This window comes from Pyrus communis, chromosome 14 (assembly GCF_963583255.1).
Source record: "Pyrus communis chromosome 14, drPyrComm1.1, whole genome shotgun sequence".
Lineage (NCBI taxonomy): Eukaryota > Viridiplantae > Streptophyta > Magnoliopsida > Rosales > Rosaceae > Pyrus > Pyrus communis.
Genome location: NC_084816.1, coordinates 17,755,229 through 17,773,615, shown reverse-complemented (window position 1 = coordinate 17,773,615; position 18,387 = coordinate 17,755,229). Strand labels below are relative to the sequence as shown.

General features: G+C 38.3%; 3 protein-coding genes across 3 annotated transcripts; all 3 read left to right on the top strand.

Moving 5' to 3' along the window:
• Positions 1 to 3,178: 3,178 nt before the first annotated feature.
• Positions 3,179 to 3,963, top strand: LOC137714479 (uncharacterized). The gene is made up of 2 exons (XM_068453685.1): positions 3,179 to 3,399; positions 3,501 to 3,963. Exons 1-2 carry the CDS (start codon positions 3,179 to 3,181, stop codon positions 3,961 to 3,963), a joined length of 684 nt encoding a protein of 227 aa, XP_068309786.1.
• Positions 3,964 to 9,547: 5,584 nt separating this feature from the next.
• LOC137715518 (adenylyltransferase and sulfurtransferase MOCS3) lies at positions 9,548 to 14,536 on the top strand. The gene is made up of 11 exons (XM_068454867.1): positions 9,548 to 9,983; positions 10,741 to 10,833; positions 10,970 to 11,025; positions 11,259 to 11,323; positions 11,814 to 11,888; positions 12,036 to 12,114; positions 12,317 to 12,355; positions 12,489 to 12,597; positions 12,877 to 12,995; positions 13,682 to 13,798; positions 13,942 to 14,536. Exons 1-11 carry the CDS (start codon positions 9,578 to 9,580, stop codon positions 14,332 to 14,334), a joined length of 1,551 nt encoding a protein of 516 aa, XP_068310968.1. The 5' UTR covers positions 9,548 to 9,577; the 3' UTR covers positions 14,335 to 14,536.
• A 2,698-nt stretch (positions 14,537 to 17,234) lies between these two features.
• Positions 17,235 to 18,387, top strand: LOC137716589 (uncharacterized). Its single transcript, XM_068456036.1, has 2 exons — positions 17,235 to 17,455; positions 17,972 to 18,387. The coding sequence occupies exons 1-2, from the start codon at positions 17,360 to 17,362 to the stop codon at positions 18,236 to 18,238; spliced, it is 363 nt and encodes a 120-aa protein (XP_068312137.1). The 5' UTR covers positions 17,235 to 17,359; the 3' UTR covers positions 18,239 to 18,387.

Here is an 18,387-nt window from a genome sequence, read left to right as displayed (position 1 = left end):
GTTAGGAACGACAATATCATGCTCTTCACAAAAATTTTGTATATCATTAAGCAAGTTCCCAAAATCATCATCTCTCAAGGTTGAAAATTCAATTCCAATTAAAAAATATTTCTTTTGTTGCTGCTGGGACTTTAGGGGGCCACTTTGCTATGCTCTCTGGTAGAAAGGTTGAAAAAACAAAAGGGGGAGGGACACGGTAGCATTGAGAGTCTGAGAGGGATTGAGAGTGAAAGGGGGACACGAGGTCCCCCCCAATATAATATATATATATATATATATATATATATATATATATATATATATTATTTTGAAACGTACAAACGGTGCCGTTTCAGTTATTTTTTAATTTTTTTTATCAGTTTGGCCTGAATGTTAAAAAAAAATAGAAAATGCAGTATGCTGCGAGCAGAGAACATCAGACAGTAGGGGGAGCTGAACCAGTGAGTTTTCCGGCAAGGGGAGGCGCTGACCTATAGCTCCAGTCTTGTTTTCCGGCAAGGGGAGTGGTGGCTGCCACTCCTCGCCCTCACGTGGCTTCGCCACTGATTTGGAAGATTGGTATATAAGTAAACTAGTAGCAAGTGAGTGGACGAGATAGAGTCCATTACTGCAGAGTCCCTTGTACAAAATTCTCCATGTGGCCTTGTCTTGAATAAAAAAAAAAAAAAAAATGTATCAAAGATTAGCTAACAATTCTTATCCAAACAAATCCTATGAACTGACAATAAATTTGTGTCAGTTTAGGAACATAAAGCATGGAATTCAATTTGATAGGATTGATAGGAGTTATAAGTATGGAACTGCCAATATGAGAAACTCTCAAACCTTCACCATTAGTAGTTTGAACAACTTCATTGTTGGAATATGGAGAAGCTGTTGGAAATGTGCCCTAAAGCCAATCATATGATGACACTTTATAGGTATTTCACATGTTAAACTAATCTAGCCCAAATTTTAACAGATCATCGCCACACCCCAAAGATGGAACATTCTTCACAATCAAATACCTGCCACAAAATGAATATATAAATGAAACACAGAAACAAGTTTCTACTTTCTGAAAACATAAATAAGCACCATAAGGAGACCTTGATTCATCGCAAACTGAGTAAACGCCAACTATCGGAGGTTCATCTTTGTATCAAGGCATTTTGTTCTACAAAAATCCGAATGGAGTAACTACCAATTACTTGTGCTTATGAGCTGAAGACACTCTGGCTGCCATTAAGGTGCCTCTACATGCTCTTATTAGTTCTGCTCCTCAAAACATTTTTATGAGTGCCTAAATGCACACATACAATATCCAACTTGATCAAATATTATTATCCACATACTTCCGGCGGAAAACAATTAACTAAATTTCCAGTGGAAAACAATGAGATTGACCGAGTAACGTAGACAAAAAGCTTTTCACAATTCTATATTTCACGAGTTAGGATTGAGATAATTAACCAAACTCTGTATTTTTAAGGTGATGCAACATCTTCTGTATTTTTGCATGAAATCTTATTTCGATTAATTACTCTGCTAGAAAAATGCAAGTTACCTTCTGACAACAACCATTTAACTTCAAAAAATCACTAAAATTCATCTCCACATGTATAACACACCTATGCATACATACATAAATATTAACACCCCACATTCAAATTTGCACCGAAATCCCTTGCTTCTGATATTAAGAGGAGTTTTCACGAACACCTAATAGGCAAGTTGTTCAAACACCACAGAATACCCAGCACAACCAATTTTAACACAAAACTTCCTAATTTTTTTCTTTTTCTGGCAATTAAGAAATTTATAAAACCAAATTAACTCATTAGTATACAATCAATGGATGGTTCTCGGATGTTCTGTTGTGTTTGGACTTCACCGTTGTTGGGCTCATTTTCTGTGTTTTCTGTTGTAAACAGTGGGTATGCTTGCCCACATGTATACAGTAAAGATTCATATGCCAAATAGTAAAGTTTTTGTAAGTTTTCAAAGTAGTTACTCTATAAATAGAGCACTACAAGTGTTCAAAACATATGATACAAAAGCAATAAGAAAAGAAAGATAAGTTATAATATTTTCAGTATCCTCTTATTTCTCTCTGATCTGCAATCATTTTGTGTAATATTTTGCAACAGCCTCGCTCCTATCCCTAGCAAAAGGTCATTTCTTTAACTTTTGCCTATTTATAACACGTCAGCACGATTCTCTAACCCTAAAACATTTTCTCATTTCTCTTCGCCAAAAAGAAAAAAAAAATGCTTCCTCTAAGGTTTTTACTATTCTTCTTCTTCATCTGCCTCAATTGCTAGATATATCCTCGCGAAGAACCGTATGCACCATGGTTACTTCTAGTTCTCAACCTAACAGTTACTTATATCTTTGATTTCTTGTTTGGTGTAACTCTTGACTACTAACCCAATGTTTATTTATGCAATCCAAAATGGTGCGGTATCATTGCCTATCTTGGACTGTAGATTTAATTTTACTGCAAATTTTAGGTGGAGTGGTATAATCGCCCACCCTATCTTGCATATTTAAATTTGCCTGCTATTTAATTTTATTGCAATTTTAGGTGGTGTGGAATAATCACCCACCCTGCTCTGCATATTTAAATTTTATCGCAATTTTAGGTGGTGTGGTATAATAGTCCACTCTGCTCTGTATATTTAAATTTTCCTGTTGTTTAAAGTGGTGCGGAATTAATCGCCCATCCTATATTTGTTTAGATGAAAATGGTGCAGTACAATCGCCTTTCTCATTAATCATGTAAATCTTGAGCCTGAAGATTCAAGTACTTATCATTTTGGCCTAAAGATCAAAATTTGTAAGAACCAGAAATTCTAACAATATATTCCTCCAGAATACATATTATTGCAAGTTCTTACACACCTCATTTTTTCTTTCAGAAAAGAAAATGACGAACTTGGCAAAACTTGATTTTGTCGCCCTGGATATTACTGGAAAGAACTACCTTACTTGGGTAATGGATGCCAAGATCCATCTGGAGGCAGGAAATCTTGGGGATACCATCAAGGAGGATACCAGTGCATCCTCTCAAGATCAGGCGAAGCCCATGATCTTTATCCATCGCCACCTTGGTGAGGGACTAAAAAGCGAGTACCTCACAGTTGAAAATCCATTAACCCTCTAGAAGGCACTGAAAAATAGATATAATCACCAGAAAATGGTGATTCTTCCAATGGCTCGTTATGAATGGGCTCACCTAAGGATCCAAGATTTCAAGACGACGGCTGAATACAATTCTGCAATGTTCAAAATTAGTTCCCAGTTGAAGCTCTGTGGAGAAACAATAACTGAGGAAGATATGCTGGAAAAGACTGTCAGCACATTTCATGCCTCAAACGTGCTCATGCAGCAGCAGTATAGAGAAAAAGGCTTTACTGAGTACAACCAGCTGATATATGTACTCCTTGTAGCCGAGCAAAACAATAAGCTTCTGATGAAGAATCATTAGTCCCGGCCTACTGGATCTGCACCATTCCCAGAAGTGAATATTCTTCCCTTGAAGAGAATACCATATCCTTTCGTGGTAATAATTACAAACGAGGACACAGCCACAAGCGAGGTCGGTGGAATGGGAAAGGCAAGAACCATGGTGTCCAGTTTCACAACCAGGTTCCAAGGCATAATACAGGCCCGAGCTTTAAGAATGCAAATTGCCAGAAAGGCAAGGCTCATATGAACACTCCTAGAAATCCTAAAGGAGTTTGCTATAGGTGTGGTGGCAATGGGCACTGGGCGCGTAACTATCGTACCCCAAAATATCTGGTGGATCTATATCAAGCCTCCCTCAAGGAGAAAGGTATCAAGACCAATTTCCTCGACCAGGCTCAACCAATGGAAATACCTGATCCAATGTCCAATTTATCAGGACAATTGAATACAACCCACCTGGATGTTTCAGACTTTATTACTGAAAGAGGAAATGAAGTTTATGGGTCCGATTAAATCATTTATGTTTAATGTACTCTTGTTATTTGTACTTGTGGTTTAGTGCTCGCATTTTCAATTCAATAAAAGTAGTATTCCAGTATGAATAAACTATTTTTTAACTGTAATTTCTTTACTCAGAGAACATGGATAAAAATTATGGTTATTCTCAAAACAAGAACAATGGCAGAGATTTTTGTCTTACAGACTGCGCAACCATGCATTCAATACTTCGAGATCGAAAGTATTTCTCGAACTTGGTACTTGCAAAAGTAAAGGTAACAACAATATCAGGGCAATCAAATGTAATTGAAGGCTCAGGAAAAGCCCAGATTATGTTACCAAATGGAACAATATTGTTCATATAGAATGCGTTGTACGTTACTCAATCCAATCGAAATTTGTTGAGTTTTAAAGATATACGTCTAAATGGATACCACATTGAAACGAAAAGTGCAGAAAATGTGGAATATTTATGCATTACCTCTAATGATACCCAGAAGCGTATATTGGAGAAGTCGCATGGTTTATCGAGTGGATTGTATTATACATACATAAAGACAATTGAGGTACATGCTGTCATGAACCAGAAGTTCATAGATTCAAAAGTTTACATGCTTTGGCATGACCATCTGGGTCATCCAGGATCCACCATGATGCGTAGGATCATTACCAACTCTAATGGACATCCATTATTGAGAAGACACATTACTACCTCAAATGATATCCCTTGCAAAGCTTGTTCTCAAGGGAAGTTGGTAACTAGACCATCACAACTAAAGGTTGATGCTGAATCCCCATCATTTTTGCAAAGAATTCAAAGGGATATCTATGGGCCTATTCAACCAACTTGTGAACCATTTCGGTATTTTATGGTTTTGGTTGATGCATCTACCCGATGGTCACATGTTTGCCTATTGTCTACTCGAAACGTAGCTTTTGCGAAACTTCTTGCTCAAATATCTAAGTTGCGAGCACAATTCCTAAATCATCCTATTAAGTCAATCCGACTTGATAACGCTGGTGAATTTACATCTCAAACCTTTGATGATTACTGTATGGCACTAGGCATTGATGTTGAACACCCTATTCCTCATGTCCATACTTAAAATGGTTTAGCAGAGGCATTTATCAAGCGGCTTCAGTTAATAGCTCGCACTATGCTCATGAAAACAAAATTGTTAGTCTCTACATAGGGACATGCCATTTTACATGCTGCATCATTGGTTCGATTGAGACCTATAGCCAACCACCAATACTTATCAATACAACTCGTGTTTGGACATCAGCCAAACATTTCACATTTACGAGTTTTTGGTTATACTGTTTATGTGCCTGTTGCATTGCCACAACGTACTAAAATGGGACCTCAGCGAAAACTGGGAATTTATGTGGGTTTTGATTCACCATCTATTATTAGATATTTGGAACCCTTGAGAGGTGATATGTTTACAGCTCGTTTTGCTGATTGTCATTTTGATGAGGCAGTCTTCCCGTCGATAGGGGGAGAAAAAACTGTTCCAGAAGAACAGCAAGAGCTGACATGGGTTGTTCCCACCTTGTTTCATTTTGATCCGTGAAGCATTCAATGTCAAAATGAAGTGAAAATGATCGTTCATCTTCAAAGTATTGCTAATCAAATGCCAGATGCATTTAATGATGCTTCGAAAGTGACAAAGTCACATATACCAGCTGCAAATGCACCTGCAAGAATTGATGTCCCTATTGGACAAAATAAAGTAGCAGCGAATGATTCATCTAGTGCACACCTGAAGCTTGGTAAACCCCCAAGTTCAAAAGATTCAGCCCCTCAAAAAAGAAAGATAAGGGCACAGTTGAACCCAAATGGAATCATTCAGGAAAAGAAAATGAATGATAAATCCACAATTCATGATTCTATACCTCCAGAAAAAGAAAATGTCCTTGATGAGACATTTGTCCCTGAAGAGACAGAAGTACATGAAAGCAAAGAAATACCCATAACTTATGCATGTACTAATAAATTGTGGGATCGAAATGAAATAATCATCGACGACATGTTTGCATTTGCAATAGCCACTGAAATTATATTAAGCAATGACATTAAGCCCCGCTGTGTTGAAGAATGCAAACAGAGACAAGATTGGCCTAAGTGGAAAGATGCAATCCATGTAGAATTAAATTTTTTGGAAAGGCAAAGTGTTTTTAGACCAGTAGTCCAAACCCTGCCTGGTGTAAACCCCGTGGATTATAAATGGGTATTCACAAGGAAACGCAACGAGAAAAACAAGATTGCAAGGTATAAAGCACGACTCATTGCACAAGGTTTTTCACAAGGACCTGGAATTGATTATGAAGAGACATACTCTCCTGTAATAGACGCAATTACGTTCCGTTACCTAATAAGTTTGGTGGTTTCAGAAAAACTTGACATGCGACTTATGGATGTCATCACCGCGTATCTATATGGAGAATTAGATATTGACATATATATGAAAGTCAAAGAAAGACTTAAGTTGCCTTAAGCAACTAACAAACCACAAGGTATGTTCTCAATTAAATTAAGGCGATCATTATATGGGCTGAAACAATCTGGACGAATGTGGTATAATGGTCTCAGTGAGTATTTGATTAAAGAATGATATACCAATGATGTCATCTGCCCTTGTGTGTTCATTAAGAAATCAAATACTGGATTTGCTATAGTGGCAGTATATGTCGATGATATGAACCTCGTTGGAACCCCTGAAGAGCTCAATAAAACTACTGAATATCTGAAAAGCTAATTTGAAATGAAAGACCTTGGGAAAACAAAATATTGTCTTGGCCTGCTGATCAAGCATTGTGTTAATGGAATTTTGGTCCATCAATCAGCTTACATTGGAAAAATACTGAAGCGATTTGGCATGGACAAGGCTTATCCACTTAGCACCCCAATGGTTGTTCGTTCTTTGGACATTAAGAAAGATCCATTAGGTCCAAAGGAAGATGATGAACTGGTCGTTGGTCCAGAAGTACCATATTTGAGTGCAATAGGTGCTTTATTGTATTTAGCACAATGTACTAGACCAGATATAGCTTTTTCAGTCAACTTGTTAGCAAGGTATAGCTATGCTCCAACAATTCGTCATTGGAAGGGAATCAAAGATGTATTACGATACCTTCGTGGAACAACAGACATGGGTCTCTTCTACTCAGAGAAATCCACAAATGACCATATTCTTGTTGGATATGCAGATGCTAGTTTCCTCTTTGATTCGCACAAAGCCCGCTCACAAAATGGATATGTGTTCATAATGGAGATACTGCAATTTCACAGCGATCAACAAACCAAACATTAGTTGCTACATCTTCCAATCACTCGGAAATAATTGCTTTACATGAAGCAAGTCGTGAATGTTCTTGGTTAAGATCAATGATCCATCACATCCGGAATTCATGTGGTCTACCTTCAAAGACAGACAATCCAACTATCATCCATGAAGATAATGTAGTCTGTGTTGCCCAAATGAAGGAAAGATTCATCAAGGGCGATAAAACTAAACACATATCTTCAAGATTTTTCAGTGCACGTGAGCTTCAGAATGCCAAAGTGATTGAGGTCAGACAAATCCATTCCAATGAAAATTTGGCAAACTTGTTCACCAAATCTCTACCAAAGTGCACATTTCAGAAGTTAGTGCAGGGAATCGGATTAAGTTAGCTTACAAATTTGAAGAATGCGGAATCAGGGGGAGATACAATTCAGGGGGAACATCCATAATACATGCATGTTGTACTCTTTTTCCTTCAATTAGGATTTTTTCCACTGGGTTTTTCCTATCAAGGTTTTAACGAGGCAACATAAGCATGCTCAACACCATATCAACAAACTTGGTAAAGTTGTACTCTTTTTCCTTCGCTATGGTTTTTTCCCACTGGGTTTTTCCAAGCAAGGTTTTAACGAGGCAACTGATGTTGATATGTGGGCATCCAAGGGGGAGTGTTGTGAACAGTGGGTATGTTTGCCCCCATGTATACATTAAAGATTCATATGCTAAATAGTGAAGTTTTTGTAAGTTTTCAAAGTAGTTACTCTATAAATAGAGCACTACGAGTGTTCAAAATATATGATACAAAAGCAATAAGAAAAGAAAGATAAGTTGGAATATTTTCAGTATCCTCTTATTTCTCTCTAATCTGCAATCATTTTGTGTAATATTTTGCAACAACCTCGCTCATATCCCTAGCCAAAGGTTATTTCTTTAACTTTTGCCTATTTATAACATTTTCTTTGTTTTTAGGCCCGTACTTTGTTTGTTTATAGGAATAATTTGGGGCTTTGTTTGTTTTGTAAGTGTGTGTTTGTTTTAATAAAGAGTAAATTACACATAATTACCTCAACTATTGGGTCATTAACAGTTTCATACATCGTCTTTAAAACGTTTCAATGTCATAACGTATCTTTGAATTTGTTGCAATGTCATACCTTCCGCCAGTTGTCTGTCAATTCCTCCGTTAAATGTTGGTGTGGCTTGTGACGTGGCACATTTTCTATTAAAAAACTAAAAAAATATTTATTAAAAACTAAAAAAAAATCATTTAATATTTTTTAATTATTAAAATAATAATTAATTAAAGAAAAGTTATTAAACCACCCCCCCGGTCCAACCCTTTTCTCCCCCCCCACCCCCACCCCTGCAACCTAGAAAGAAAGAAGAAGAAGAAGAAAAAGAAAAAAAAAACCCACCCTATGTTCATCTTCCCCCCCCCCCCCCACCCCATGCAACCTAGAAAGAAAGAAGAAGAATAAGAAGAAGAAAAAACTCATCTTCATCTTCCCCGAGCCCCTTCCCTACAACCCACCCATTTCTTCCTCCTCCCATCTTCCCCTTCCCTCCTCCTCCGCACCTACCCTCGCATCCACTACCTGCAACCCAGGAAAGAAAAAAAAACCATCTTTATCTTCCCCGATCCCCCTTTTGCTGCACCCAAGATCCCGTCTTTTGCCGATTCTGCGGGTGGAGAAATTGGGCACAGAGAAAATGGGGGGAATGAGTGTGGATTTAAGGAGTGGGTGTGTAGAGGAGGGAAGAGGGTGGGTGCAAGGGTGGGTGCAAAGGAGGAGGGAAGGGGAAGACTAAAGGGGGAAGAAAGGGGTAGGTTGCAGATCCCGTCTTTTGCCGATTCTGCGGGTGGAGAAATCGGGCACAGAGAAAATGGGAGGAATGGGTGTGGATTTAAGGAGTGGTTTGTGTAGAGGAGGGAAGAGGGTGGGTGCAAGGGTGGGTGTGGAGGAGGAAGGAAGGGGAAGACAGGAGGGGGGAAGAAAGGGGTGGGTTGCAGGGAATGGGGGGTCAGGGAAGATGATGATGGATTTTTTTCTTCTTCTTCTTTCTTTTTTTCTAGGCTGCAGGAGGTGGGGGAGAAGGGGGTGGAGGTGGGGGAAGACAAAAATGGATGGGTTTTTTATTTTTATTTTTATTTTTATTATTTTAATATTTCAATTTTTTTTTTAATTTTTAATAATATTTTAACTGCGAATGAGCCAAATGACAAGATTGCCCTTTATAGGCGAAACCATACGCCACCCTTTGCACAATGGGAGAAAAGAGAACCAGAGAGAGAGGGCTTTTAAGTTTTAACGGCGTCAAGGACGTGACGGCTTGACCGAATGAGCCAAATGACAGGATTGCCCCTTATAAGTGAAACATCGACAAAACCCGCAGAGACTCGCGCGCAGCGACCGGCTCTTCCAAACCTCCAAAGCTCCCTGCTCAGCTCAGCTTTTACTCTCTGTGACTGCGAGTCCATGGATTCCGATCCCGGCGGCGAGGCCTCTGTGATTCTTCGCCAACTCCAAGACTTGAAGGCCAGTAAGAGCGAAATAGAGCGCCAAATATCGGCCCTCGAAGCTCAGCTCCGAGAGATTACCCTTCAGAAACCGAACGGCAGCGTTTCTAATGGCTCTTGTCCTCCCCATATACCGTCCGTTGATTCGGGCTATGGTCACGATTTGTCGCCTCAGATGATTCACCGCTACAGTCGCCACCTCTTGCTCCCATCTTTCGGAGTCCAAGGTAATTTTACAAGTCCCCATGTGTGTGTATGTGTAGTATGTATGTGTACATGTATGGCATGCATAAGTTACAAAGTTATAACCTTTCTAATGTAAGTAGGGTCTAGAATTATCCAAAAGTGTTCACTTCTAGTAGTAATTTTAGAGGCCGTTTGATAACCATTTCGTTTTCAGTTTTTGTTTTTAATTTTTTGAAAACTTAAATCTTGTTTAATAACTATTTTCAGTACTGAAAACTAAAAATCAAAAATAAAAAACTAAAAACTTAAAACGAAGTGATTGTCACAAAAGAACTTAGTTCTCGTTTGTGTTTAGAATTGAATTGGAATGGATAATCCACTATATTTATATGAAAGGTGGATTAAAGGGAGTGGTGAATGATTTTATATTTGTGGGATTTAAAGGGGTTAGACAGGAAGGAAACTTGTCCATTGTAATTCTACCATTTTGGGGGATTGAAATGGATAAGTTTACTTAATGAGTAATCTGTCTTCGACATTCAAGTTGGACACAGTTTTTTATTTCTTCCCTCAACATACTTGTTGAATTAGTGGGTTATGTATTTCAATCCAATCCTAGATGCCAAACGAGGCCTCATATTCTTGTAAAATAAATAAAAGTTGAGGCATTGAGATGAAAGAATGAATTTTGAGCTTTGTAATTAATTCATATAACATCTATGTAAACGATGAGATGATTTTTGCATCTTTTTTAATGGCTGGGATTTTCTAATTGGGCTTATATCCTAACTGGCTCAGGGCAGTCAAAGCTCTTGAAGTCATCGATTTTGGTGGTCGGAGCTGGAGGGTTAGGCTCGCCTGTCCTGCTGTATCTTGCAGCCTGTGGTGTTGGTAATGTTTCCAGATAATTGGGATTTTAACAATGGCTGCTATAGATACTGTATTTATGATGATTTGATACCATGAAACTGAAATTGAACTCTTATTATTTTCGGGAACTGTATACTTGTAATGGGACTGTATCTAGGCCGCTTGGGGATCGTTGATCATGATGTGGTTGAGCTCAATAATATGCACAGACAGGTACAAGTTGGAAATCATGTTCCTATTCTTGTTCTTCATATTGTTCACTAACTTTAATATCATGTATTTAATGGTATATAAGCTATAAATGCTGACTGGTAATGCTCAGTTAAATTACTGTTGGGAGCCACACTTAAGTGTGTTTTTTAGGCAGAGTTTGTGCGTGAGCGAATGTATGTGGATATTTTTTCACTTTATTAATGAATTTTTACTTTTTTTTTTTTTCTTATTAGATTATCCATACTGAAGGTTTTATTGGTCAGCCAAAAGTGAAATCTGCTGCAGCGGCTTGTCATTCGTATGTTTGTCTTTTGGTTATTTTTCAGCGTAAAAGAATGACCTATGTTGAATTAGTATTTCAAACGATACACTAACCTTTGTTTTCTATTAAAATTTCTGTTTGAGGGCTTCTGTTAACACTCAGAAGGTGAATGAGTAAACGAGCACTAAGTTTTTTCTTTTAGACTTCCAATTTTACCCTTCCCCCCTTCCCCCCCCCCCCCCCCCCCCCTTTTCTTCTCCCCTCCCCTCTTCTCTCTTCCCAAAAGAAAGCCAGAGAGGAAGAGAGGAGGGGGTATTTAGCAGTCGAGTTAACGGGAGGCGGCTGTGGACAGGGACAGGGGGTAATTTTTTTTCAATGAGTTGGAAGCTTGTTGGAAAGAAATTTGTGCTGTGTCCACTCATTCAATTGCTTCTAACAGGAAAACTCTTCTGTTTTTTATTTGGTTGAAACCCTCCTGTTTTAGCATAATTATTTTGCATCATTCTAACATGGATTCATATCCCAGGATTAACTCCACTATTCAGGTTCTGGAGTACCAAGAACCATTACGTACATCCAATGCTTTGGAAATTATAAGCAAGTATCCTTGAAAATTTCCACTTTTTTAATTCTCTTTTGTTTCTTTATCGTAATTCAGAGATACACTTTTACAAACAATCCTACATATTTATTTTTGGTCCCAAATTGCTGAAATATTGTATCATCCTTAACTGTTGACATCTCTAAGATATGATATAGTCGTAGATGCAACAGACAATGCTCCTAGTCGTTACATGATTAGCGATTGTTGTGTGGTGATAGGGAAGGTACATTGGCTCCTTGAGATGATGTTACAAAGGCACTATGTGTTACCTTTTTCATTACTAGCTCATGATTGCAACATATAAGTATATGTATATATAATTGTATGGATTTGTAGGCTGTTCTTGTATTGTTTTAACTTTCCATTTACTCATTTATTCAATTTTCTCCACTAAGTACTAATGGGTATCATATATACTCTTACAGCCTCTTGTATCTGGTGCTGCAGTGGGATTAGAAGGGCAGGTACATTGTGTAGAAATCTTATTTGGTCCTTTTGTAATATATGATTGTCTATAATGAGGTAGTATAAATTGTCATTTGCAGTATTTTATCATGTTAAAGATTCCAAGTATTTACTCCAAATATATTTGTGCAGCTCACAGTTTTCAATTTTAATGGTGGTCCGTGCTATCGATGCCTATTTCCAACTCCACCACCTACAACCGCATGCCAAAGATGTTCTGACGCTGGTGTCCTAGGCATTGGTATGTCAATAAATTGTTTATATTAAAAAATCATGGAATACAAAGTTATGAACTGCTGGAAAAATGCCTATTAATATTCCCAGTCTGCTGCAGTACAAAGTGAAATGTTTTATGAAGAGAGAGTAGTTTGATGACTTGCATGGTGGTTAGGAGGAAATTTGGTAATCAGGAGTTTAATCATCATTCATATCTTGTTTGATTTAAAGTATCTCACGTAGTATTTCATTCCTTACTTGAGAAACCAAGTCCTTCTTTCTTACTACTCCTCTATCATTCCAGTTCCAGGTGTCATCGGCTGTCTTCAAGCCCTAGAAGCTATTAAGATTGCAAGTGGAGTTGGCGAACCACTCTCAGAACGCATGCTTTTATTTGATGCATTTTCAGGACGGATACGAAATGTATGCTTCTTTGTCCTGTACCTGACATTACTTCCAGCTGTGATTCCTAGACTTTAATTTGCTTTGATTTTATGAATGCATTAGTCTTGGAACAAGAATTGTTGAAGCCAGAGTGGCTTTGTATTAGTGTAACCTCAGTATGTTAGTTATTTAAGACGTGTTTGGATGTGTTTTTAAAATGGCTAAAAGTGTTTTTAGAGAAAATGTTTTTGGGTTCCAAAAGCACTTTTAAGTGCTTTCAGCAAGAAGCACCAGTTATGTGCTTCTTCCAGGAAGCACTTTATGTGCTTTTTCAGGATTTACTTGCATTTTTACTAAGGATTGGTTCCAAAAACATTTGGTGAGCGCTTTCAGTTATTTTAAAAGCACATCCAAACGAACCCTTAGGCTTTTCGACCAATGGACCTCCTGCACAATGACCATTCGTCCTTCCTTCCCCTTACCACCTCTCAATTCTTTAAATATTAGATTACATGTTCAATTTCAAATCAAATTGTACCAAAGTCTTATAAGAAGATGGATATCATCCTACTACCTGGACTTGTTGCCTCCCTTTTTGGTATCTGGATTTGTTCTGTTCTTTTAGAACTGAAGATGAACTAGATTCACAGTTGAGTTCTCTCGCTCATCAGATATGGCACATTTTTCTGCTGGTGTGTGCTTTATTTATTTTATTTTCATTGCAGGTTAAGATTCGAGGAAGGTCACTGCAGTGCGTAGTGTGTGGTGAGAATGCACCATTCTCTAAGCAGCAGTTTCAAGAATTTGATTATGAAAACTTCACTCAGTCTCCACTGACTCCGGTATATATTTGTCTTATAATTTTTTTTCTTGAAGGATTTTGAAGTATCTGATTTTTAAATGTATAATTGGATTCTTCACCGTATAATGAGAACTGGTATATTTTTCTGGTCACAAACACAATATTGCTGTTTGCTCTATGCAGTTACCCTTGAAGTTAAACCTACTTGAGCCAGACTCCAGAATAAATAGTAAAGAGTACAAGGAGAAACTAGTTAGTGGCGAGGCACATGTTTTGGTTGACGTTCGTCCAGAACATCACTTCAAGATTGTTTCTCTGCCCAATTCCTTAAACATCCCGCTCCCACGTTTGGAAGCTCGGTTACCAGAAATAACTTCAGCCTTAAAGGAAAAGGAAGACCATAGGGGTACTGATTCTGGTTCAGGTGGGCAAGTATATGTAATATGTAGAAGGGGTAACGATTCTCAAAGGGCTGTTCAGTGTCTCCACAAGATGGGTTTCACATCGGCCAAAGACATCATCGGAGGACTGGAGGGCTGGGCGCATGAGGTCGATCCAAACGTCCCTACTTATTAGCAGGACTAAGTTCTGGAACTTGTGTGCACTCTATACCCTCTGTCTTTCCCCGTCCGAGTGTGCACGTATATTTCGTGATATACAGTATTTATATTGGGTATTAGTGTTGTATTTTCATGTATTGTACACATAAATTGGTAATTCGGTTGGAATTTTTTGTCCTTTTTCCTCGTAGACAAGCCATTTACTGGCATTGACGTTTCGTAGTGTTCTCTCTGCTTATGTGTAATTTTGCATGTTTTACTCTCATGGAATCTGTTTTTTGATACTTGTAATCGTGGCCTGAAGGGAATACAAAAATTAAAATGCAAATTAGACAAAAGAATCGAAACTTCATTCCCAAGTCTTGCGAGACTCCAAATGGTTAAAAATAAACCACTCACAGGATGCCATGTCAGCATGAGTTTGACCACTCACAGGATGCCATGTCAGCATGAGGGTAAGATTTCACACCGGACAAAATCTAAAAGGAATAGGTATTTATCCCTGTCTATGTAAACTCAACTCTATAAAGAGACATGTGTTTGAACATTTGAATTGCGACAGTCAAAGTTTAGTCATGCAAATCCAATCGTCCACTGTTAGAACCCGTAGCCCCAGTTTAGGCGACTTTTCACCTCATTTTGCAGGCCTTAACCAAAGAGGAGAGAAAAAGAGCTTCAAACTATCCACCATTATTGAATTATCAAAGTTCAGTCCTTAATTTAGAATTATTCTACACTAGTATGTTAATAAAAGCAGTAGAAGTGGTCAATAATTCCATGAATCATCAATTCAAGTAACATCAAATTAGCAAGGGAGGATTAATTTAGATTGAAGATCGGTCATATGGTACTTGGATTTCCATCAAACAAAAGATCTAGGGGGATTTCTAGAGTTTAATAAATAGTTTAATGGTTCCTCTTAGGATCTATTTAGTTCATAGAATGGGATATTTAGAAATAAATTCTTATGTACATTCCTAGTAGATTCTTAAACTTGGGGCTTAAATAGTGTAATTAAAAAACAAATACATATAGATCGCATGAAAGGAAATTGATCATCTATAATATGGGCTACGTGCATAGACAAATAAAATAAACTTACATGTGCATGGCATTGTTCGTACTCTTAACAGCATCGTCAAAACATGAAAGCCCCAGCTCCTGTTTCCATGCATGGAACTGCAAGTTGAGAACCAAATACTCCAAATAACCAAACTATCTCACATGGCACACAGGACTCTAGATTCTAGAAGAGAGAGGTGACCAAACTAAGACTACAAATTTACGCACGAACAATTCCAAAAATTAAGAACTCTACTACTCCACCAATGAGGAAACGGAGGACAAATCTGCCAGTTGATCCTCGCTTAGCAAACGGTGAACATATTAATCCAGGTTACAATTCTTCTTGGACAAAATGTCTATCTATTTTAACATGTTTAGGCTGATCGTGTTGAACTGGATTGTGAACAACATCAATCGCAACCCTTATACCACATTTCAATTGCGTAAGCTTTTGAGGTCCAAATCCCAACTGAATGTTGTACAATTATCAAAGAGACGGGCGAATGCCTACTTCCAACAACACCGATATTGCCTTTAACTTGGTAATTAATACATGCACAATCAGTTAGGTGTGAGGTTTTACCACAAAAAACCTCGGTGTTAGTTAGAATGGGGAAATCTATTTCAATTGCTTTTCTCCTTCCCCTCTAGCCGATGTGGGATTCAACACGCCCCCGTACGTGAGACCCCATTTTTGTGATCCACACATCGGCAACCACGTGGAGCCAAGGGGACTCACCCTACACGGGGGCCAAGAGACACCCCATCATCATGCGAGGCCAAGGGGGTCCACTCATGACGTGGCAGTAAGGGCTTGCTCCCTAGCTCTGATACCACGTTGAATTTTTCAAGTCGATGGTCCGAGGGCCCCACTCCATCAACACCGATATTGTCCCCAACCCAATTTTTGTGATCCACATATCGGCAACCACATGGAGCTAAGAGGACTCACCCTATAAGGGGGCCAAGGGCCCCACTCCATCAACACCGATACTATCCCCAACCCCATTTTTGTGATCCACACATCGGCAACCACGTGGAGCCAAAGGGCACACCATCATCGCGCAAGGCCAAGGGGACCACCCATCACATGGTAGTACGGGCTGCTCTTTGACTTAGATACCATGTTGAATTTTTCAAGTCGACAGGCCGAGGGCCCCACTCTATCAACACCGATAATATTCCCAACTTATTAATTACCACATGCACAATCAGTCAGGTGTGAGGTTTTACTACAAAAAACCTTGGTGTTAGTTAGAGTGAGATAATTTTATTTAAATTGCTTTTCTCCTTTTCCTCTGGTCGATGTGAGATTCAACAAATGTCAATTCCAAATCCCTTAAAGCTCAACCTCACCAATTTATCTAGCAATAATTTTTTATTTCTTGCCCCAACTACAAATGTGAAAATAATCTAAAGTTGAAAATCTATCAATAATTGAGCATGCCAAATTTTCATTTCTATATCGAAAAACATCTAAGTGAGGATGCTTTAAATACATAAACCATTTACACTTCTAGTGTCTCAAAAACAATCAACAAAACTATTATGTTTAATACTAACCACACTTTACGAAATATCTGGCCTCCACTTTCGAAATCCAAATTTTGTTCAAAATTGGGGATTGTGAATGTGGTGGGGTAATGCACGGTTAAGATATTTTCATACAAAGTGTTGTTAATCCTCTGATCACTAATCAACAGGGGGACCAAATTTCCACACATCCCAAGGGAAACAAAAGATGGTCACAATGTTTGCATGCCTCAAATGACATGGCAAATTTACACAGGACCACGTGTCTATATAAATCATTGACATGACTCAGAAGAGAAGACGCGTGTATTGGCATTTACCTCTGCATTATTGTCATTGCATTTCTGACCTTCATCCATATATTGGCACTTCCTTTCCTTCTCTTTGTATTGCAATCTGGAAAATTAGTACATCAAAAGCTAGTTAGTGCGTTCGACTTCAAGATGGCAGGCCGTATTTTTACTCTCCACACCTTCCCATCAAGGTCAAGATCCACGGTTTTGAAGTCATTAGCAGCATGTCATTACACAACCAAGCAGGTTAGTTTCGGTTCATCACTTGTTCATTTACTTCATAAATTATGAATGATTTACACACATGTTTTGCGTCAAAGTAACTAATTAATTGTGCTATAGTTTGTATTTTTTTAAGCAAATTACTTAATAAGGAAATGATTTGAACTTCGTGATTTCTTATTCTGCACTTTCCTCTTTATTTTTGTCGATTTTTCTAATTTGTTCAATCTATGTTAATTCTTCGTTGATTTTACATCTTTAAACAAACAAAAAAGTGCATGAGGCGACATGCAAAATCACTTGTACTATTTCAATATTCTCTGGTTTACTGTAGCAAGTTTTGAATTCAAATTTCATGAATTATGATACATTTCGAATCGAAAGAAAAATGATCTTTTGAATCAAAATAAGATAACATTCATTGAGTGGTGATATTTGTACTATATATGATTGAGTGAATCAGTTGGAATTGGAACTTTTCATTCTGGTCAGTGTTGGAATTGGGACTTGATTGCTATGCTATCTGAATTTTGAATTCAGAGATATAGCAGCCAAGGGAGCAAGGGAGAGCACCACCGCTACATAGATATAGAAGAGAGAGCATCTTCTACGGCTGAGGAGTTCAAGAGAATGGCCGAGGAGAAGCTGAAGGCGGCGGAGCAAGGTGTGGCCAGCCAGACAGTGGACAAGACATACGATGGGACAGAGGAAGCTACCGTGGGTGACTCTAACGTCGACTCTGTCAAGAATAGGTACAAGGATCATGAGCCCGGGGCTGACTACAAAAGGAGGCCACATGACGACTAAATTAAATCATATTCATGTATAATTTGCATCCGAAAAGAAACAGAGAGGCAGAGAGCGACCTTATTTGTGTTTCAAAACTATGTAATGTGGTAGGTTATTTACATAAGAAAGTCACCAAGCGCCTAGCATAGTTGTTTTTGTACACCTTG

What these genes read in the sequence shown, in the direction of transcription:
- LOC137714479 (XM_068453685.1), top strand. Translation starts at nt 3,179, where the DNA reads ATGGTGATTCTTCCAATGGCTCGTTATGAATGGGCTCACCTAAGGATC. An exon ending in AGAGAAAAAGGCTTTACTGA is followed by an intron (nt 3,400 to 3,500) that starts GTACAACCAGCT and finishes CACCATTCCCAG; the next exon opens with AAGTGAATATTCTTCCCTTG.
- LOC137716589 (XM_068456036.1), top strand. Translation starts at nt 17,360, where the DNA reads ATGGCAGGCCGTATTTTTACTCTCCACACCTTCCCATCAAGGTCAAGA. An exon ending in GTCATTACACAACCAAGCAG is followed by an intron (nt 17,456 to 17,971) that starts GTTAGTTTCGGT and finishes TTTTGAATTCAG; the next exon opens with AGATATAGCAGCCAAGGGAG.
- LOC137715518 (XM_068454867.1), top strand. Translation starts at nt 9,578, where the DNA reads ATGAGCCAAATGACAGGATTGCCCCTTATAAGTGAAACATCGACAAAA. An exon ending in GCTTTGGAAATTATAAGCAA is followed by an intron (nt 11,889 to 12,035) that starts GTATCCTTGAAA and finishes GACATCTCTAAG; the next exon opens with ATATGATATAGTCGTAGATG. An exon ending in TTTCAGGACGGATACGAAAT is followed by an intron (nt 12,996 to 13,681) that starts GTATGCTTCTTT and finishes TTTTCATTGCAG; the next exon opens with GTTAAGATTCGAGGAAGGTC.